The 19,018-nt window shown below is 33.3% G+C and overlaps 2 protein-coding genes across 2 annotated transcripts; both read right to left on the bottom strand.

Annotated features, from left to right (window-relative positions):
- Positions 1-307: 307 nt before the first annotated feature.
- On the bottom strand, positions 308-5,167 carry LOC110814500 (proteasome subunit beta type-2-A). Its single transcript, XM_022041975.2, has 3 exons — positions 4,871-5,167; positions 4,663-4,786; positions 308-906 (listed from the first exon to the last, which is right to left on the bottom strand). Exons 1-3 carry the CDS (start codon positions 5,026-5,028, stop codon positions 574-576), a joined length of 615 nt encoding a protein of 204 aa, XP_021897667.1. The 5' UTR covers positions 5,029-5,167; the 3' UTR covers positions 308-573.
- A 10,689-nt stretch (positions 5,168-15,856) lies between these two features.
- On the bottom strand, positions 15,857-18,421 carry LOC110814519 (provicilin-like). The gene is made up of 6 exons (XM_022041992.2): positions 17,728-18,421; positions 17,433-17,608; positions 17,231-17,314; positions 16,865-17,137; positions 16,473-16,764; positions 15,857-16,250 (listed from the first exon to the last, which is right to left on the bottom strand). Exons 1-6 carry the CDS (start codon positions 18,371-18,373, stop codon positions 16,054-16,056), a joined length of 1,668 nt encoding a protein of 555 aa, XP_021897684.2. The 5' UTR covers positions 18,374-18,421; the 3' UTR covers positions 15,857-16,053.
- Positions 18,422-19,018: the final 597 nt, after the last annotated feature.

Genomic DNA, 19,018 nt, shown 5'->3' with positions numbered 1-19,018 from the left:
CTGAAGAAACCTAATCTTATAACTAACTAAACTCACATTTCTCTTCTTCCGAATTCTAGCCTTATTCTTTTACCACTTCGATTTTTGAGCAATCTTTAAACTCTTCACCTGTTTTAACACTAAAATATTCCATTTTTCCTTCGTGAAGACCTTAAATAATTACATTTCTACAGTCACATTAAACAGACACAAAGGTTCACAAAGTATGTACTATGATTGATGCATATGTGTTCTTGTTAAGAGGATGTATTACGATTGATGCATATGTGTTACCTAATTAATAAAATATTTATATTTTTATCCAAAATAAAAGAAAAGAATATACTCATAGGTAAAACTTTAGCATGGTAAAATGTTACAGCTGCAGATAGATATAGCATTCACTTTCTAAATCAAATGGAAAATTCAACAAATAAAAAAAGTTAAAGGTAAGTGCAGGTGATGTAGTTTATCAAAAGAAAAGAAGTGCAGCTGACCTGGTTTTGAGCTGCTGAATATAATGTTTAATATTGGTCTTGTTCAAGTAAATCAGACAACCCTTGGAAGAAAAAAAGTAAAATTCCAAAAGAAACCTCAGATTGCAGGAGCTGGGACATCTTTGACAGATTCCCGCCAGGCATATTCTCTTGCTCCATCTTTATCGACAATCTTGATCACAAAGTTTGGTGGTGCCACAACTAACCTAGACCGAATCTCCATTATGCATTTGTCAACTAAATCGATTGCTTCTTCTAGTGACATGCCGCTGTGGTAGTGTCTATCCATCATGGAGAGCGAAAAATAGGAGCCATAACCGAATGCTGCCTTGTCAACCTTGTGAAGGGTAGCAATATAATCAATGTAGTAGAGAGAAAGACCAGTCCCCTTGTCATAGCCAGCCATAAGAATGTTCACAAAGTATGGATTCTGAAAAACCAGATGTTGCAATCAGATATCTTGCATTTGTATGCTAATTATAAAAGATATTTATGTGAGTATAACTAGTAGGTCCCATGCCAAGTAGTTAGGTGAACAGATAAAAGGTAGAAACAAACAAGAATTTTGTAATTAATAACAGTAGAAAAACGAATTGCAAGTAAAATTAGGTAGTCTGCGTGTTACTCGGTTCACTTCAAGCCTTCAAATATCAGCCACTTAAATTTCTATTCATTTGGATGCCTCCGTACTAGTCAGGCAAAAGGTCAGAGTACCTTCTGCACTCTTTTCGTTCCAATTGTACATGATATTTTGCGGTATCCAACAAAAAATTCATGCTTAGTTCTCATATATATTATTTTCAGGATAAACTACAGTTTCGCAGCTCCCTGCGAAACTCAATTTCTATTCACTTGCAAGCCTCCCACTAGTCAAGAAAAAGCTGTGAGGACCTTGCTCTACTCTTTTCATTCCAAATGTGCATGAGATTTTGCAAGAGAAAAACAGTGCATGCTTATGTTCATTTATATAGTTTTTGTAATAAGTTACATTTTTATTCTCTGTGATTTGACTTTATTGCAATTCAAACCCTCTAGTTTGTTTTTTGATAACTAAGTCCTATGATTTGATCTTCTTACAATATATAAAATCATCAGTTTTTAAAACTATTATCTTACAATATTTTGGTATTCTTCCTGTAATTTTAATTTGTTTATCCTTGAACATTCACTTGTTCGCATTTAGAAGTTTAGACGTGCAGATGTTCTCTAAAAAATTAACGATCTCATGTAATATATCAAAAAATCAAACGACTGAACTGTCACAAAAAGATCACAATATTTTAATTACAAGAAGACCACACAGCCAAAAGTAAAACCGTACTGTCCTAATGTTCATCTTTTATTTGGTTTCCTTCACATTTACATGTAGTTTTTTGTTTTTTATTTAATGAAACATCTTATATATAGTTTTACTTGTGAGCTTAGTTGAACTGGGTTGCTCTGAGGTATGAACTAGCATGTGTCAATGCCAAGGTTTGAGTAACCAGCCACTACATGTTTACATTTTCAATCAAATGAAGATAGCGGGACAAACACTAGATAGCATTTACAGATATGTGGACCAATAAAACTGATGGGAATGACAGCAAAAAGTGAGAAACTTAACTACAAAGATAGCTGTTATAAAACCACGTCATAGTGCAGAATTTGAAGGCAAAGTTTACAAGAGATTTTCTCATAGCACGGATAGGACCTACTCATATATCTCAGTCATTTTTTTTTTCTTTGAGAAATATTTCCTTTTCAATATTTAATGTAATATGTGTTGTGTCAATAAATAGTATGTTAACTAAAATTAGTAGTGCGTTGAACTTTTCAGTTTCCAGGAAAGTTTGAATTTTTCTAAGGCAATTATCTATTGTAACAAACTGCTCCTACCTTCTTGGTAGCAGCTATTCTATAATCCTGGTAGCCTCTAAAAGGCTAATCTGATATTGATCTTCAAATTTCTATCTTCTTGGTAGAAAGCCTTGCCTTTCTCATATTGATCTTCAAGCATGAATTTACTTGGACGAGAAGAAGAATACATGTAACATTAAGGAGTTTAAAGTTAGACCTATATAAAAATAGCATGTAGTCACAAAAAAAAGTGCCATTTCCAATGCATCCTCCTCCAACACTAAAGATTGAATCAACTGTTAAACCCTTAATCAACTATTGCTCCCTTGCTCTGGCAATTAGTATATTGATGGCCTCCATAACTATAATAAAAAAATGTGAGAGAGAGGGTCCTGCCGTCTAAAACCTCTAGGATTATGAAAATATCTTGAGGGGCCTCCATTAACAAGAACCCCTCCCTGAAAAGGAATTAGAAGAGCTACAAGGTAAAACTGAAGAGAACCCCTCTCTTTAGACCAGGGTCCTCTACATATAAAGAAGAAGCTCCCAAGAGATATGTTCATAAACTTTCTCCATACCAAACTTCCAAATAAGACCCCTCATAACCCTCTACATCATGGAGCTGACAACCTAATTAACAATAAAGCTGCACCCAGAATCAGCATACCCTCCAGAAATGCATGTTAAAATTCCCCCACCACACTCCCTATAACTTGATCAAGACTTTTAGCAAGCACCTTAGCAAAAAAGTTTATAGACACAATTGACAATGGTAATGAACCTAAAATCCCAATCTTGCTCACATCCTCAACATTTGAGTGAGAAGCAAAAAGGTCCAGTTGAAACTAGAGACAAAAATTACATTCTCAAGGAATTCCAACAGCAAAGATTAAAGTTCTCATAAACTCTCAATGCTTTTGAAGAAACACCATGGAGATCCAGTAGGCTCTAGAGCTTTATTGCCTTTACAACTTTAAAAGCATAAGGATCTCAACCTCAATGAAAGACCTCTCAATCCAATGTCTCCCCCAATATGCCACGGATCCAAAATCCAAGCCATCCTAGGAAGGGCACCAATCAACTAGTTACTTGTAGAGGTTCTCAAAATAACTTTTCATAGCTTCTCTCATGCCAGTCATTGCACTCAGAGGAATGTCCAATTCACCTCCATTTTTGCCGTAAAAATTGCATCTTATGTTATCACTAGCAAGGCCACTAAAGAACTTTGTATCTGCATTCCCTTCCTTGATCTAGATAGCTCCAGATGTTAACCAACTTTTCTTTGACTCAAGAGTCAATTTATATCCTCTCAACTTGACGTTAGTAAGTATTAAGTGAAATGAAGCCAAGCTCTAATATAATCTTCCTCCTCACTATAGAGTCTATCCATGAGGAGATAAAAAGTGCATACATAATTTATCCATGAGGAGATACAAGTGCATCTGCTTTTTGGGTATGGTTCAATGAGAAAAATAATTTGAAGATGTATTGTCTCTAGATATTAGACACTTAGTTTTGGAGACTTGAAGAAAGGAGAGTGGTTTCCACATACGAGCTACATCTTTGACTTCCCATACTCATTCCACAAACCTTTAGAGGTCTTTTCAGGTATTAAATTTTAGGACCATTTCCACTTTACAAGATGATTAACCAACAAGTGCAAGGGGGTATCACAAATACCGTTAGAAAGTTGAAATGACGTTTATACAGCACAATGAAGTCACATGTTAACACAAGGGTTGGGTCATTATTAGGACAATGATTTTGAAGCAACCTTCTCCATATAAAATGACTTAGGCCATGTTTGAAACAAATGGATTCTTTTTATGTCCTTCGGGGATAGCATATAAAATTGAAACTATTTTGGGAGACTAACTTGGAAATCCATTATTACATTTTGATGGAACTTAAAATGTACTATTTCTTTTTCGGTAGAAATTGATTTGGGGATTCATTCTTTAAAAACAAAAGTTTCCATCTTTTTGTAATTAAAGTAAGTATGAATTTCGAACAGATTCTTAGAAAATAGTTCATTTGTCCCAAACATGGCCAACCAAATTGAATAGCATTAACTGGCTTTCAAAGAACCTATAGAGTTCTTCCGCCCTCGGCGGACATGTACTTGATCAAAGTCAATTTGATGAATATAAAAATGAATTCTCAGCATCATTTCCAGAACCAATTGAAATCATCAGTAACACCATTTCGGCACGAGCCAGAGACCAAAAGAAAAGAACTTGAGAATTCTTACAAAAGGGAAAGAAGTAAAGCCTGAGATTCAACAGACTCAAGGAAATAAAAAATTATAGAAAAAAGTAAGTTAAATTAGCGAAAAAAAAAATTTTACCTTCCTCAAAGCAGTGGCGAGCTCCCCTCGAGTGAAATTAGCAGCAGCCGCGGTAGTCAAAGGGATGCCGTTTCGGAACTGATAGAGAGCCACATTCTTCTGTATGTATTCCGTGAACTGAACTCTGTACACATAACAATATAAGTATAGGTGTATATATACGCCGGTATATGAAATGAGAGAGAAGGAGAAGGGGAGAGGGATTTACCTGTCACCGGGCTCGCCGCTAGCGGCTATGAGCTTGTGGGAGTCGAGGATCATGATCTTGTCCTCGTTCGATTTGTGGACAAGGATGCTGTGCACCGCCGAAGTGTCCGCCGCGACCACGGCGAAGCCATTGCCGACGAGACCAAAGACGCACTCCATTGTCTCCCTCTCTTCTTCTTTACTTTATTACTACACTGTTTCTTACGCTAACCGAATGCATGATTTATAATAAAGTGGGTTCTTTCACTTTTGCCCCAAGAAATCAAAAATCTAATTTGCTACAAGTATATGCAAAAATTAATTTCTTTCTGACCTAGAAATAGCAAATATTCAAAACTGTCTTTATTTTCCGCTCTAAATTGAAAAACCAAACCAAATCAGATTGTTCTATTCGGACTAAACTAAAAGGATTTTTGGCCTAGTTCTTAGTTTAGAATAGATGTGTGCCGAGTAAAATGATTCTTATCCGTCTAGTCTAGTCTAGTTTGTACATACACCTTAAAACTCATGTAGTTATTTAAACATATATGCACCCTAATATAAATGTGTACTAAAGAAAATCTTAATACATTAATACTCCTCTTTGAAGAGTTTTATTGGATATGCCAAATTTAGCCATTAATTCCTCAAACCCTCTTTTATAATGACTTAGTTAATATGTCAGCAAGTTAATCATCTGAACAACTATGAATCAAACTAAAATTGTCTTTCCTTTACCCTTGTTTGATAGCATGATACTTTACTTGAATATTCTTGGTTTGACCATGATTGATAGAATTATTTACTACGTATGAAGTCATTGATTATCAGTCTTGATTACTATTAGATTGGCTTTATGTTGTAGTAAATCTTCTAAGACCTTCCTTAACCATGAGACTTCATTAGTAGCAGCCTTGACAAGTATGTATTCTGCTTCTACTGTTGATTGTATAGCTATCTCTTGTTTTTTAGATATTCATTTGTGCTTTTAAAATCATCAAGGCATCTTATTAAATCACTCTTCAAAAAACCTTCATGAATTCTATGATTTGCTTGCATACAGTTGATATCACAATTAATATTTTTTTTAACATATCTTAGGATCCTTTTTGCTGCACCAAAATGCTTCTGACCTAAATCTTGTATGAATCTCAATATGACACTTTTAGTAAACAAAAAATTAGGTCCTGTAGTTATGAGATAAAGTAGACATCCCACCAAACTTATATACAACTTGGAACAAACACTTTTGCCTTTATCTTCTTTTGACAATTTTTTTTATTTATTTAAAACTAATGAAGTAACTATTGATTTACTACTTTCTATTTTAAAATTCTTTAACAATTCTTTGGCATATTTCATTTGAGAAACAAATTTACCATATGAGGATTAAGTAATTTCCATCCCCAAGAAATATGTCATAAGTCCCAAATATGACATTTTAATTACGACTTGCATTCATGTTTGAAATCTACAACAAGTTCTCCATAGCTCCCTATAATCAACAAATCATCTATATAGAAATAACAATGTATTTTTCAATTTAATGTATAGAATAGTCTCATTATCATTTCTAATAAAGCTATAATTGATAAATGAACATCTACCTTACTATACCATGCTCTTAGGGTTTGCTTAAGGTTATAACCTTTATGAAGTCTGTACACATAATTCTTTTTACCCTCAAATTAAAACCCTTATGTTGTTCAATATATAATTCTTTCTACAATTCTCAATTAAAAACTGCAGACTTTACATGAAGATGAAAAATTTTCATCTTTGTTGACCTATAATTGTGCCTAGTAATCTTATATTTTTATGTCTTACCTTAGGCACAAAGGTATCTCCAAAGTCCACACTAGGTTACTGAGAATACCCTTTGACTATCAGCCTTGCTTTATGCTTGTGATTGGTTATGTTAGGATTTAATTTGGTCTTGAAACTCACTTTACACTTACGATATTTTTAAAGTCTATTTACCAAACTCTAGGTGTCATTCTTTTTTATAAAAGAAGTCTCCTTCTGCAGAACTTACTTTTATTCCTTATATTTTGCTTCCTCTTCATAAGAGGAAGGTTCAAGCTTTAAAAAGGTGCTTTTTTCATAGATTTCAGACAAAGATTTTCTCTTGAGTACAGGTTACTTAGTTGAGGTGTTTGAAAGTGCATCAGTATTCTCTTTTGGCAATGTGTCAAGATTAACTAAGTTTCGTATCTACTTCAAATCTCCTCCTCTATTTATTTCAGTCTTTATTTGCCCCCAATTCCAATGAGTATATTCATCAACTTTGACATCTTTATTAACTTGAATCTAACTTGATTTCAAGTTATATATCTTATAATCTTTTAAGGCTATTATATAGTTTAAGTAGATCTTTGGTTATGCCTATTGATTAAGTTTGGTCCTTTTTACTACATGCACATGTACATAACATAAAGAACTAAAATTTTTTAAGTGTTTTGCTGAAGTTTTCATGTATGACTAAGCTTTTATTGGAGTTTTTCCTTTAAGTACTTTAGTTGGCAATCTATTTAACAGATAAACTGGAAGTATGCATAGCTTCTAGCCAATATTCTTTAGGCAACTTTTATCATTCATCAAACACTTTCCTACCGTAACCACCAATATGTTATTTCTCGTTGAAATACCATTTTGTTGAGGTAAAAAATTCACGGTCAACTGGTGTATGATGCCTTGATTTGCACATAACTTTTGAAATTTCTGAGAAGTGTATTCTTTTTCATTTTCTAACCTTATAACATTTTATCAACATCCATTTTGCCCTTTAACCATATTCTTGAATATTTTAAAAACACTAAGAACTTGTGCTTTACTTCTCAAGATTTAAACTTAGATAATTCTCCTAAACTCATCAATGAAGAGCACAAAAAATTTGTTTTGTTGAAAGATTCAATGCCCATGGGGCTATGTACATATGTGTGAACTAACTCTCACTTTTGTTTTGCTCTCCAAGTTGACTTTGATGGGAATAGTTGCTTATGAGACTTTCTCTATTCACAGATGACACATATAGGATTTTCTTCTATTAAGATTTGCATATTGTTGGTAATATTGGAGACAATTGTGCAAATAGTGCTTAAAATAACAAAAGAAATGGAGAATAATGAAATATGTTTTATATAATATATATTTTTATTTGATGTTCTATTTAATGAATTACAAACACCTATTTATACAAGTAAATGATAAGTTACAACCATAAATATTTCTGTGGTTATAAATAATTTATATTTTATACCATTTAAATTTTAGATAATTTAATTACAGTAATTATGAAATGATGGCTGAAGAATTTTTTTTATTTTCTAACACTCCTTCTTGAAGAAATTCCTCTGAACGCAGAGTTTATTTATGAGGAAATCAAACTTCATTTTTGGAAGTGCTTTAGTGAATATATCGGCTAGTTATTCTTCTGAGCTGCAATGGACTAGACTGATTTTTCCTTCACTTTCATCTTTTCAAACGAAATGATATTTGATTTTGATTTGTTTAGTCTTTTTATGTTGAACTTGATTATTTGTAATAGCTATTGTTCACTTGCTATCATAAAATATCTTGGTGGGTTGTTTCTGAATTGCACTCATTTCAGATAAAATTCTTCTTAGCCAAATTTTCTGATTTGCAGAAGCACATACTACTATATACTCAGCTTCGATTGTTGATTGAGCCATAATATCTTATTTTTTATTAAGCCAAGAAAATACACCATTTTCAAGTGAGAATACATAGCCTAAAGTACTCTTCATATCATCCAAATATCTTGTCAAATCATTGTCTGAATAACCAATCAACTCTGAATTTTCAATATGATGGTACCAAATCCCGTAGTTTGAAGTTCCTTTTAAGTAGTGAAAAACTCTTTTAACTATTTGTAGATGTACTTGGGTTGATTTTTGCATAAATAAGGATAACATACTTACAGTTTACATCATGTCTGGCCTTGTGGCTGTTAGGTACAATAAGCTACCAATCATACTTCTATACTGCTTCGTATTAGCTTCTCCAAAGTCATCTTCTTTAGAAAATTTATCATTTTGAGCCAAGGTGTTGAAACATGCTTGGAATTTTCCATTTTAAACTTTCTTAAAATATTGTTGACATATTTTTTTTTTGACATATAAAGATCTTTTCATTAGTTTGATTAATCTCCATGCCAAGAAAGTAATTCATCATGCCAAGATCAATCAACTCAAACTACTTCATCATATCTTAGTTGAATACTTTTATCATAGATGGATTGTTTTCCGTAATAATAAGGTCATCAACATATAGTGAGAGGACAACGATATTTGATTCTTCTGAATTTATGTATAAAGTAGCCTCATTTGGACTTCTTCTAAATCCTTGTTAAATAAAATACATATTAATTCGACTATACCATGCTCGAATAGCCTACTTAAGACCATACAAAGCCTTTTTCAGTCTTAAAACTGTCTTATTTTCCTTTGATCTCGAAACCTGGGGGTTGTTCAACATAAATTTATTTTTGAAGAAAGCCATTAAGAAAGGCAAACTTCACATAAAGTTGATAAATCTTGCATCTTTTTTGTTGTTAGAGCAACAATGATTTTGATCGTATCTTGTCTTAATACTGAGGGAAAAGTCTCATTATAATCTATGCCAAATTGTTGTAAATGTCCTTTAGTGACTAATCTAATTTTTTACTTTTGAATTGATCCATCTGCATTAAACTTTGTCTTAAATATTTATTTCACACTAATAACACTTTTATTCGATGGTTTGGTTTATAGTTCCCACGTCTGATTTTCCTCGATCATGCAAATTTCTTCCTTCATGGCAGTTCTCCATTCTTCATGTTGAGATGCTTCTTCATGGAAATTTGGTTCATGAGTTGTAAAGCAATAAAACTCATATTTTTTAGCATCAAAATCAAGAATTTGTTGAGTATCTATATATAATTCTAACAATCTCTGAAACTTCTTAGGTGTTGTGTCAGATAAACTATCATACTCATATATCGGAGAATCAATATCGTCTGAGCTACTACTCGACTCTTCTTGAGAATGTTGACCTAATTGATTGACTGGTATTAGTGCTGGCGATAAAGTTTTTCCTTGTTGGAATGGTTGAGTTGTGACATACTTGCTTTCAATAATATTATGCTCCCAATTTCAAGAAGCATTTTTATCAAATATAATATCTCTATTAACTTGAACTTTGCAAGTGTATGGGTTGCACACTATATCCTTTTGACTAAGAACTATAGCTAAGGAAGATTTCTTTCGCTGTTTTGTCATCAAGCTTGTGTCGCTTTTTTATTGGTACATAAATGTAACAAATACATTTAAATACTTTTAAGTTACTAACAAATAGTTTATGTCCAGACGATGCTTCAATAGGTATATATCCTTCAACTGGTTTTGTAGATAGCCGATTTTAGAGATAAAACCAATGTATATATTACTTCAGCCCAAAACTTGTTAGGTAAACCTCTATCCTTCAACATCGATCTTGCCATATCCATCATAGTTCTGTTCTTCATTTCTGATACACAATTTTATTATGGAGTATGTAGAACAGTAAGTTGATGTTATATACCTTTCTCATCATAAAACTTGTTAAATTCTAAGGATGTATACTCTTTTCATTATCACTTCTAAGATTCTTAAGCTGGTAGGAACTTTCTTTTTTAACAAAACTCTTAAATTTGTAGAAAATTTTGAAGACCTCGAACCGATCTTTCATGAAATAGACCCATGTGATCTGAGAATAATCATCAATAAATAAGATAAAATACTTGTATTGCCAAGTGAAGGGGTTTTCATAGGGCTATACATCAATATGCACTAACTCGAGTTGCTTTGATACTCTTCATGCTTGTCCCATTAGAAATGATTGCTTTGTTATTTTTTTTCAGTTGACAACCATCACATATGCCACTTGTTTCTAAAATAGCAGAAAGACCTTTCACCATATTTTTCTGGGAAAGTAGTTTCAAACTTTGACAGTTATTGTGTTCGAAGTGCTTGTGTCATAACCATGGTATCTCGTCCATCTGAACATACATTGATTTTTTCCTTTCAACATACTGTCATTGTATAGGAAATTTTTTTATTACATTTTCATGCAAGCAATTGAGTTTCCCTTTGGATCAAATATTGAACAAAGAGTCATCCTTAAACTGAAGAGAATACCCATTATGTTATTTGTGGAACACTAAGTAAATTTTGATATAAATCTAGGATATGTAGAACATCTTTAATTAATCTTGTGTCTTTCTTTGTCTGTACAGCAATAGTACCTTTGCCTTCATATTTTACTATAGCCCAATTACCCATTTTGATAGGAACTTAACTGACATATCTATTTCATTAAATGTATGCGAACACTTGGTCATATGATGAGTGCATCCACTATCAATAAGCCAATCATCCTTCGGTCTAGATGTGTTCTGACAAACTTAAACCAGTCAATCTTTTTCATCTATAATCTTTGACACGCTTGCTTGTTGCCTTTTAAATTTGAATTGGTGTTCCATGTGACAAAATTTCTTGTAAAAACTACAATGTGACTTTCCCTTATGTCAGCAACTCCTTTCTTCATGATTTTATTTTTTTACAAATTTTACGATAAGGTAATTTATCTTTTTTGTCTCCTTTGCTGCTCCCAAATTATATTGCCTCGGACCTTTATTTTTATTTATTTTTGAGGATGAATGTTTATGCTTCAACTAAAAAGCTCATTCTAAAGATGTTTCATGTCTTCTTAACATCCTATTTTCATGAACTTAAAGAGAACAAATAAGTTTTGATATGGTTAACATCGATAGATCTTTTGATTCCTCTACGATAGTTACCACCATCTCAGACTTTTCTGAAAAATTGACCAATATTTTCTCCACTACTCGTTGATCAATAATGTTATCACCATATGTCTTTAGTTGATTTATGAGCTCTGTTACTCTCGAAGAATAATCTTTGATGGTTTCTCCATCTCTCATTTTTAAATTCTCAAACTTATGTCTTTATGATTGAAGCTTGACTATTCTTATCTTTTTCGTTCCTTTAAATTCATTCTTCAAGATATCCCATGCTTCTTTTCCTAAAGTGGCATTCATTATACGTGAAAATATTGTATTTGAGGCAGCAAGATGAATTTTGGCTAACGCTTATGCATCCTTTTTTGGCCAATCTATGTCATTCAAGTTGAAGTATTAGTATTACCCTAAACTCTTCGTATACCATTTTCTACTACTTCCCATAAGCTAGATCTAACATAGGACAACCTTCATTTTAATACTCCAATATCCATAGTTTTCTCCACTAGAAAATGGAACAATTTGCTGCTAGGTTATTTTTCCAGAAGCCATAAGTTATATTTTATAAAAATTATATTGTATCATTCTTGATTGTTGAAGCTTTAATATCACTTGTTGGTAATATTAGAGACAACTGTGCAAATAGTGCTTAAAATAATAAAAGAAACATATCAGAATGAAATGTATTTTATGAAATATATGTTTTTTATTTGATGTTCTATTTAATAAATTACAAATACCTATTTATACAAGTAAATGATAAATTACAATCATAAACATTTCTACAATTATAAATAATTTATATTTAATACCATTCAAATTTTGAGTAATTTAATTACAGTAACTATGAAATAATGGCTGATAAATTTTCTTTATTTTCTAACACAAATCTCTTGTCAAGCCTTAAGACTGCATTTGCTTCAAAGAAATAAGATTAAAGTGGTCATATATTCTATGCCATAATGACGATCATCAAACTACCATGAAAAACATTATTTGTTACTGAATTCTAATTCAAAGTGAAAGATTTTATCAATCTTAGGAACATGTGCAACCAAATGTTTGTTTGAGTCATATATACTGTAACTTTGATCTTTAAAAAAGTTAAAGAATAGCCTTTTGAAATCATTTGAACAATACTTAGCAAGTTTTAAGCCAGACTAGGTATATAAAGCACGTTATGAATATACTTGTTACCTTGCTTGAAATAAACAACTGACCCCCTTCCTTGTGCTTCTACCACTTAACCCTTGCCAAGCCTAACTTTAATGTTGACAGACTTGTCTAGGTTGTTGAACAAGCCTTCATAATACATCATGTGACTGATACAACCATTGTTAATGTACCAAACATGCTTGCTTGAGTTGCGAAATACCTAAGAAGCCATAATAAATTAGTTTGTTGCTCCTATTGTTCCTTTATAGTATTAGTATGCTACTATTCCTTTCTCCTTATTTGATTTTCCTTGGCCCAACAATTTTTCTCTATATGTCCTGACTTTTTGCAATACTTGTATTCTACCTTAAATATATCTTTAAACCTACAATCTTTGTCCAAGTGATTTATTCTTTAACATATGTTACAAAGAGGAAATTCATTTATTCTTTAAGAAACTTTTAGGGGTACTTGTAGCTTTACCCTTTTCTAGCCCATTTTTCTTGTATAACTTCCCTTTCATGCTTCTTTTTTTGTATGACTTGAAATATACCTTCAACAGTCTTGTCTCTGAGACTTGTTTTTTAACTTTTGTAGATGTAGCTTATTGATAAGTTCTGCAACAACGAGGTTTATTAGATCACATGACTTCTCAATTGCTGAAATATTTGGTTTGAACCTTGCTTATAAGCTTATTAATATTTTTCAACTACTTTATTTTCTACAAATGACTCTACAAATAATTTTACTTTATTATAATCTCCAACATCTATCCAACATACTTTTTGACAGTCTCACTTTCCTTCATTTTGTGCATCTCAAACCTCTTTTTTAGTATAAGAAGTTTGACTCTTTTTACCCTATAACTACATTCATACTCCTTTAAATTTTTCTAAATTTCTTTAGAAGTTTCATAGGTCATTGCTCGCAAGAAAATAATTTCTGATAACACTGAATGCAAATATGTTAGAGTTATTTGCTTTTTGGACTTTTGCTATTTATAGTTTTTAAATTATGCAATATTTGGATTTTCTCCATGTGGAGTTGGTTCTCCACCATTTATACTACTTCCCATAAATTCAGGGCCTTCAAATAGGCTTTCATTTTGATCACCTACACTTGATAGTTTTCTTCATTCCCTAGGTAGTTGTTGGTAAATATACTTATGTTGCTCTCAAGCAAACACTTAAGATTACTTTTTCATAGGTTTTTCAAGAATGAAATCTTCTTATACCATTTGATATATATTTAGCAAGGAAAAAGTATACAAAAACTTAGTTTTTCCTTATTGTATTGTGTTCAAAATATAAAAGAAATTTATATAGAAAAGAAGAAACATATATATGGTAAACCATAGATATATGTACTTACATCTTAAAATTCATGTACCTATCTAAGCACACATGCATCTTAACATGAATAAGTACTTAGAAAAATCTTAATAAATTAACAATTATATTTTCTACGTTAATCCTAATAATTTTAGACTCTCTCTCAACTTCATTAGAGCTTTCTCTCTCGTTTCTTCCTGTACTAAATGTCATCTTTTTTGCTATGAAGAATCCATTGTTAGAGCCCATTGATCTTATTCTCACTTAAAGACTTGAATTTGTTTCTAGTTTGTTTAAATGATCAACTTCCTTTAGAAGTTTGATGGATTATTATTTCTTATTTTCAACGAGTGGGACTTTAGTAGTAGACAGAAACATGGTTAACTTTTGTGTGAAAATTGTTGGTAGAATTAACAAATGCAACAAATTCGTAGTAAACAAGATGGTTAATTTTATTCGAACATTACGTCACTTAACCCATATTAATCATAAATTGAAAAATATGGTGAACCTTCACTGTAATTTTCATGGTAATTTTGTCTAATAATCAGAATATGGATTGAAACATTAGATTTACCTTGAGCATGGATTTTTAGTTTGGTAAAAAATGGTAAACAGTGTCAAAAAGATAAACGTACATATGCATATATATGAACATGCACAATTGGCCCAACATGTATTATTATTAAATTGAAGTTTGAACTGAATTGATTTATATAATTCCTTTTGAATTATTTAATATCTCATAATAACACTAATTTGGTTACTATTGACAAAAAAAAAAATTCATTTTGGATTACGAGATTATATATAACTACCTAATGGTTGATTGGATAGGAATAAGAGTAATCTCCGTGATTAAAGATTAATCACTCGTATTGTGATTGAGAAGTTGAAGACATTGTGTGTATAAAATCCTTATATTACTCCTCTAAAAAAGGCTAGATGCCCCAATACCAACTAATAGTGTAAAGAAAAGATAACAACAAATATTAACTCAATCAAGATGGCGAAGAAAGTTGCTGCATTTTTTGGGATATGTCTTGTTGTTCTTGCGGTAGCTATTGTTCATTTACCGGAGACAACACAAGCCAATTCAGAAACACAAGCTAATGAATCGAATGACAACGACGAGTATGCCACATGCTTAAAAACTTGTCTTCAAAATTGTGAATCGAGCGAGGAATCTAGCTATAGTTTTTGCGAAACAAAGTGTGACACCGATTGTTTGAATAAAGATCTTGCTGGTAACACAAAGTATTATTGTTAATCTTAGTATTACTTTGTTAATGTTCATAGCAAATATATATAGATATACACATACCCAGATTAATTACGTTAGTATCAAATTCTAATACTTTGGTTATAGCCTTGATTTGCATTTTATTTATGTTTCTGCAGATAAGCTTGGCGTCCCTGTCCCTCCATCTGAAGAATGAGGAAGCACAAGATCCTCTTATTATATGTGAGAAAGTAGAGGACTTTTCATTTCATCATTAACGATCACGTGATCTACATTCTCATATATGCTTTTAGAGAAAAATCTGTGTGTAAATTATGCATAGAATTCGAATTCTCTGTGAATAAAATCTGAATTCCAATCGACTCGGACTCGAATGATCTAATAAAAACTCAATCCACAAATCAACTCGAATTCAAATTTATCTTGATCAAGGTGGTAGCACAGGAAGTAAAAAACCATAAGAAATGGGAGATTTCCATATGGAATAAAACTAAAGAGATAATTATTGATTTATTAACAGTAGAAAGCAGGAGCTCTCTCGTCGCTTACAAAACTCACTTACTCCAAACCATACATACAGCTTTCCCACACACTCTCCATAGCCTTACCCATTACAGGAAGTTTGACAAACCCCCTTATACATATACATTTACGTACATATGTTTGTCTCTCATGGATTACTCAGTCAAGTCCAAAATTGACCAAAGCCGCTGGCGACCTCCTCCTCCTCCCTGCTGCCCCTGCCGCTGCCTACGCACAAAGAAAGACTCATCGGGGTTGCTCCTAAATATCCTCTTCACCGATTCTACGTGTTGCTGCCCAAAGGTCAAAGCTTTTGCTGCGTCCTCCAATTTGTTAATGATGTTGTTTTGCCCTTCATAAATCAAACATATCAAAGTCATTCTTCTTTATTTGTAAGGAAATCAATATATATATATATATATAGCTTAAAGAAATAGTTGGTATAGTGATTGAAGTTGCTACTCAATGAACGTATTTCTGCATGCATATATATATATATATATGTATGTATTACCTGCTGGGAAGATTTCTGCATGCATATGTGTATATATATATATATATATGTATGTATTACCTGCTAGGAAGTTTCTTTCGTTGTTCTGTGCTCTGACCCCGAACCCGATTGCTTCTGTATCTTCGTGGGCGATCAGTGCTACGGCATGGCCTGAGGGTATAAGGAAGACTTCACCAGCTGAAACCTCGGCTACGATTCTGTGCATCTGTTGTCCTCCTTCTTCACTGTATTCTTCTCTACCTTGGCTCTGAATGGAGACATGTGGGCATATCATTTCAAAGCGCGCTCGTCCTCTTGTGACAAGCACAAATATGCTGGCCTTTGAATTATAGTGAGGCACAAATACTGATCCCTGAAACATTAACACATCAGATGATCAGTTAGAACATTTTACAAGAAGATCATCATAAGTTAGTTGTGTGAACTACAAAGTCAAGTTCTTATTTTTTTACTTGTTTCATTTGTGCGATGCTGATAGAAACGTCGAGATCTTGCAGCTGCCTGTGTTGAGCGGGACGAGCTTCATAGAACTGGCCCCAGTTGTTCGAGTAAACAGGCTGCTGGCCTAGAAGATTAATTGGTCTGATTATTTCCTTCGTTTCTTGTGTTGGAGTAGAAGATGCTTGTTGACTCAGTTGCCTGAGATGTTCTGGCGAGGCCCTGTGGATTATTTGTTGTCTCTGGGTTTGACCCCGGAGAACCCTATGTATCTCCTGCACTGGTGTCTACTCACACACCAAGATTAATAATTAATTAACTCCTGAGCGTTCAACATGATTATATATACATTAAGTTATACATAATATATATACTTGTACCTTCTGAGAACTCTCAAGGACTTCTTGACTAAAGCCACTCAACACAGACATTTGACTTTGGGCATTTTCAGTGAGAAAATATTCCTGTTACAACAAGTACAGTTTAAGAGTTAAATGGATTGGTTGAAAATGATTTATCATATATCTGATACAATTATAAATTTTTATTATGTAGATAGTAATAATAATGATAATAGTTTACCTTAAATTGACCAGGAGTGAAAACGGGTTGGGTTAGCTGAGCTATGTGGAGCTCTTGGTTATCGTCTGGGTTACTAATGTGCACAAGAGCTCCTGCAGGTACTCTAAGCACCTCTCCCCGCTGCACGTTGAACGAAACGCTTCCTTCTTGGCATACAAGAGAAACAGTTCCTTTTCCTGCCATTAAACATTTTAATTTTTTTAAGAAAATACATATATTTACTAAACAAATATTACCTAGACATAAGTGAAAATCCCAATATGGATCAACATCTAAATAACGAAATAATAATTACCTTGTGTAACAATCAAAACGGATGATGCATCACGGTAGTGAGGCTGGACAAATGTCTGAGGATGTGCTACCAAAACAGCTAACCGATAGTTTCTAAGAGATTCAAACAGTTGAGGACGAACATCAGTAAGCCTTGGTAGAACCCTGAAGTGTCCTGCTTGTGACTGGAATCTGTAGAGAAAGCTTTGTAAATCAAAGTAGTAAGGATTACTTCTTCCTCCTTGATTTTCCCCAGGTAAAGAGTACTCCGGTTGCTGTTGTCTTATCTGTCGTTGGCACCTTTGCTGACACTGTTGTCTTTCCTGTGGTCTTCTCCCTTGGCATTGCTGCTGGCATTGCTGGCGTTGCTGTCGCCGGCGTTCGAATTGCTGCTGGCACGCTTGCTGACATTGTTGTTGTCTTGGACCTTGTGGTTGCCTCTGACAACGTTGCTGACATTGTTGGTATTGACGACGAGCTGGGTCCTGCTGGTTCCATGTCATCAACTCCTTCTCATCATCTTCTAACTCATCAGCCCAAGAACCGTTCTCCAACCCCTCTAACTCTTCCGCTTCATCCAATGACTGCGCAAAGCAATGCAGCAGTCCGGAAGAGAGGAAGAGAAAGAGCAGAACCAGTAGAAGAGGAGACCTTTTCTTGAATCCCATTTTCTTGTTTTTCTTTTTATTTTCTCTTTGATGATTTTTAAAGAGAGTGTTCCCGTACTTATAGCAAGTGGAAAGGAGGAAAGCGTTTGATTTTTGCTACGTATCAGATGATTAAATGGGTTCAACATGCAGGTTGACGAGTGTACCGTCGTCGAGACTCCACATCTTCCTCATGGGATATACATATATTATATATATACACATATTAATATATGTATATACACATATTTGTCTGCATGTTAGATATATATGGTGAGAAAATCCAAAAGATGTTTGTTCGGAAGTTAATATTTGCATGCCTTGTGTTCATCACACGCGACACCTGTATAATTGCACGTGGTAGTGTCATGGCAAATTATAAGGAGACAAATTATGAAATGGAGTGGCGAGCCGAAGCTGGCGTTCAGGTTGAGACAAAGTGTGCGTCGCGGAGTTTGGTGGGTGAATGGTAGAGCTCGAGGTGGGACACTTGTTAGCCCGCATGCAAATGCAATTAATCACTAATACGACACTGTAGGATTGTCGTTTTTGTTGTTGTTGTTTTGGGTGAATAAATAATGAAACTAATTACTCGCATACACAATTAATGGGCAAATCACATTAGATACACGGTTTAGTTTGATTGGAGAAGAATAGGAGACAAAT

This window comes from Carica papaya, chromosome 8 (assembly GCF_054855325.1).
Source record: "Carica papaya isolate Zhongbai chromosome 8, ASM5485532v1, whole genome shotgun sequence".
Taxonomy (NCBI): domain Eukaryota; kingdom Viridiplantae; phylum Streptophyta; class Magnoliopsida; order Brassicales; family Caricaceae; genus Carica; species Carica papaya.
Note: the sequence above shows the minus strand (reverse complement) of the source record. Positions and strands in the feature narration are given on the sequence as shown.

What these genes read in the sequence shown, in the direction of transcription:
- LOC110814519 (XM_022041992.2), bottom strand. Translation starts at nt 18,373, where the DNA reads ATGGGATTCAAGAAAAGGTCTCCTCTTCTACTGGTTCTGCTCTTTCTC. An exon ending in CGTTTTGATTGTTACACAAG is followed by an intron (nt 17,609 to 17,727) that starts GTAATTATTATT and finishes GTTTAATGGCAG; the next exon opens with GAAAAGGAACTGTTTCTCTT. An exon ending in GCATCGCACAAATGAAACAA is followed by an intron (nt 16,765 to 16,864) that starts GTAAAAAAATAA and finishes TTAATGTTTCAG; the next exon opens with GGATCAGTATTTGTGCCTCA.
- LOC110814500 (XM_022041975.2), bottom strand. Translation starts at nt 5,028, where the DNA reads ATGGAGTGCGTCTTTGGTCTCGTCGGCAATGGCTTCGCCGTGGTCGCG. An exon ending in AGCGGCGAGCCCGGTGACAG is followed by an intron (nt 4,787 to 4,870) that starts GTAAATCCCTCT and finishes TTATGTGTACAG; the next exon opens with AGTTCAGTTCACGGAATACA. An exon ending in TCGCCACTGCTTTGAGGAAG is followed by an intron (nt 907 to 4,662) that starts GTAAAATTTTTT and finishes CTGGTTTTTCAG; the next exon opens with AATCCATACTTTGTGAACAT.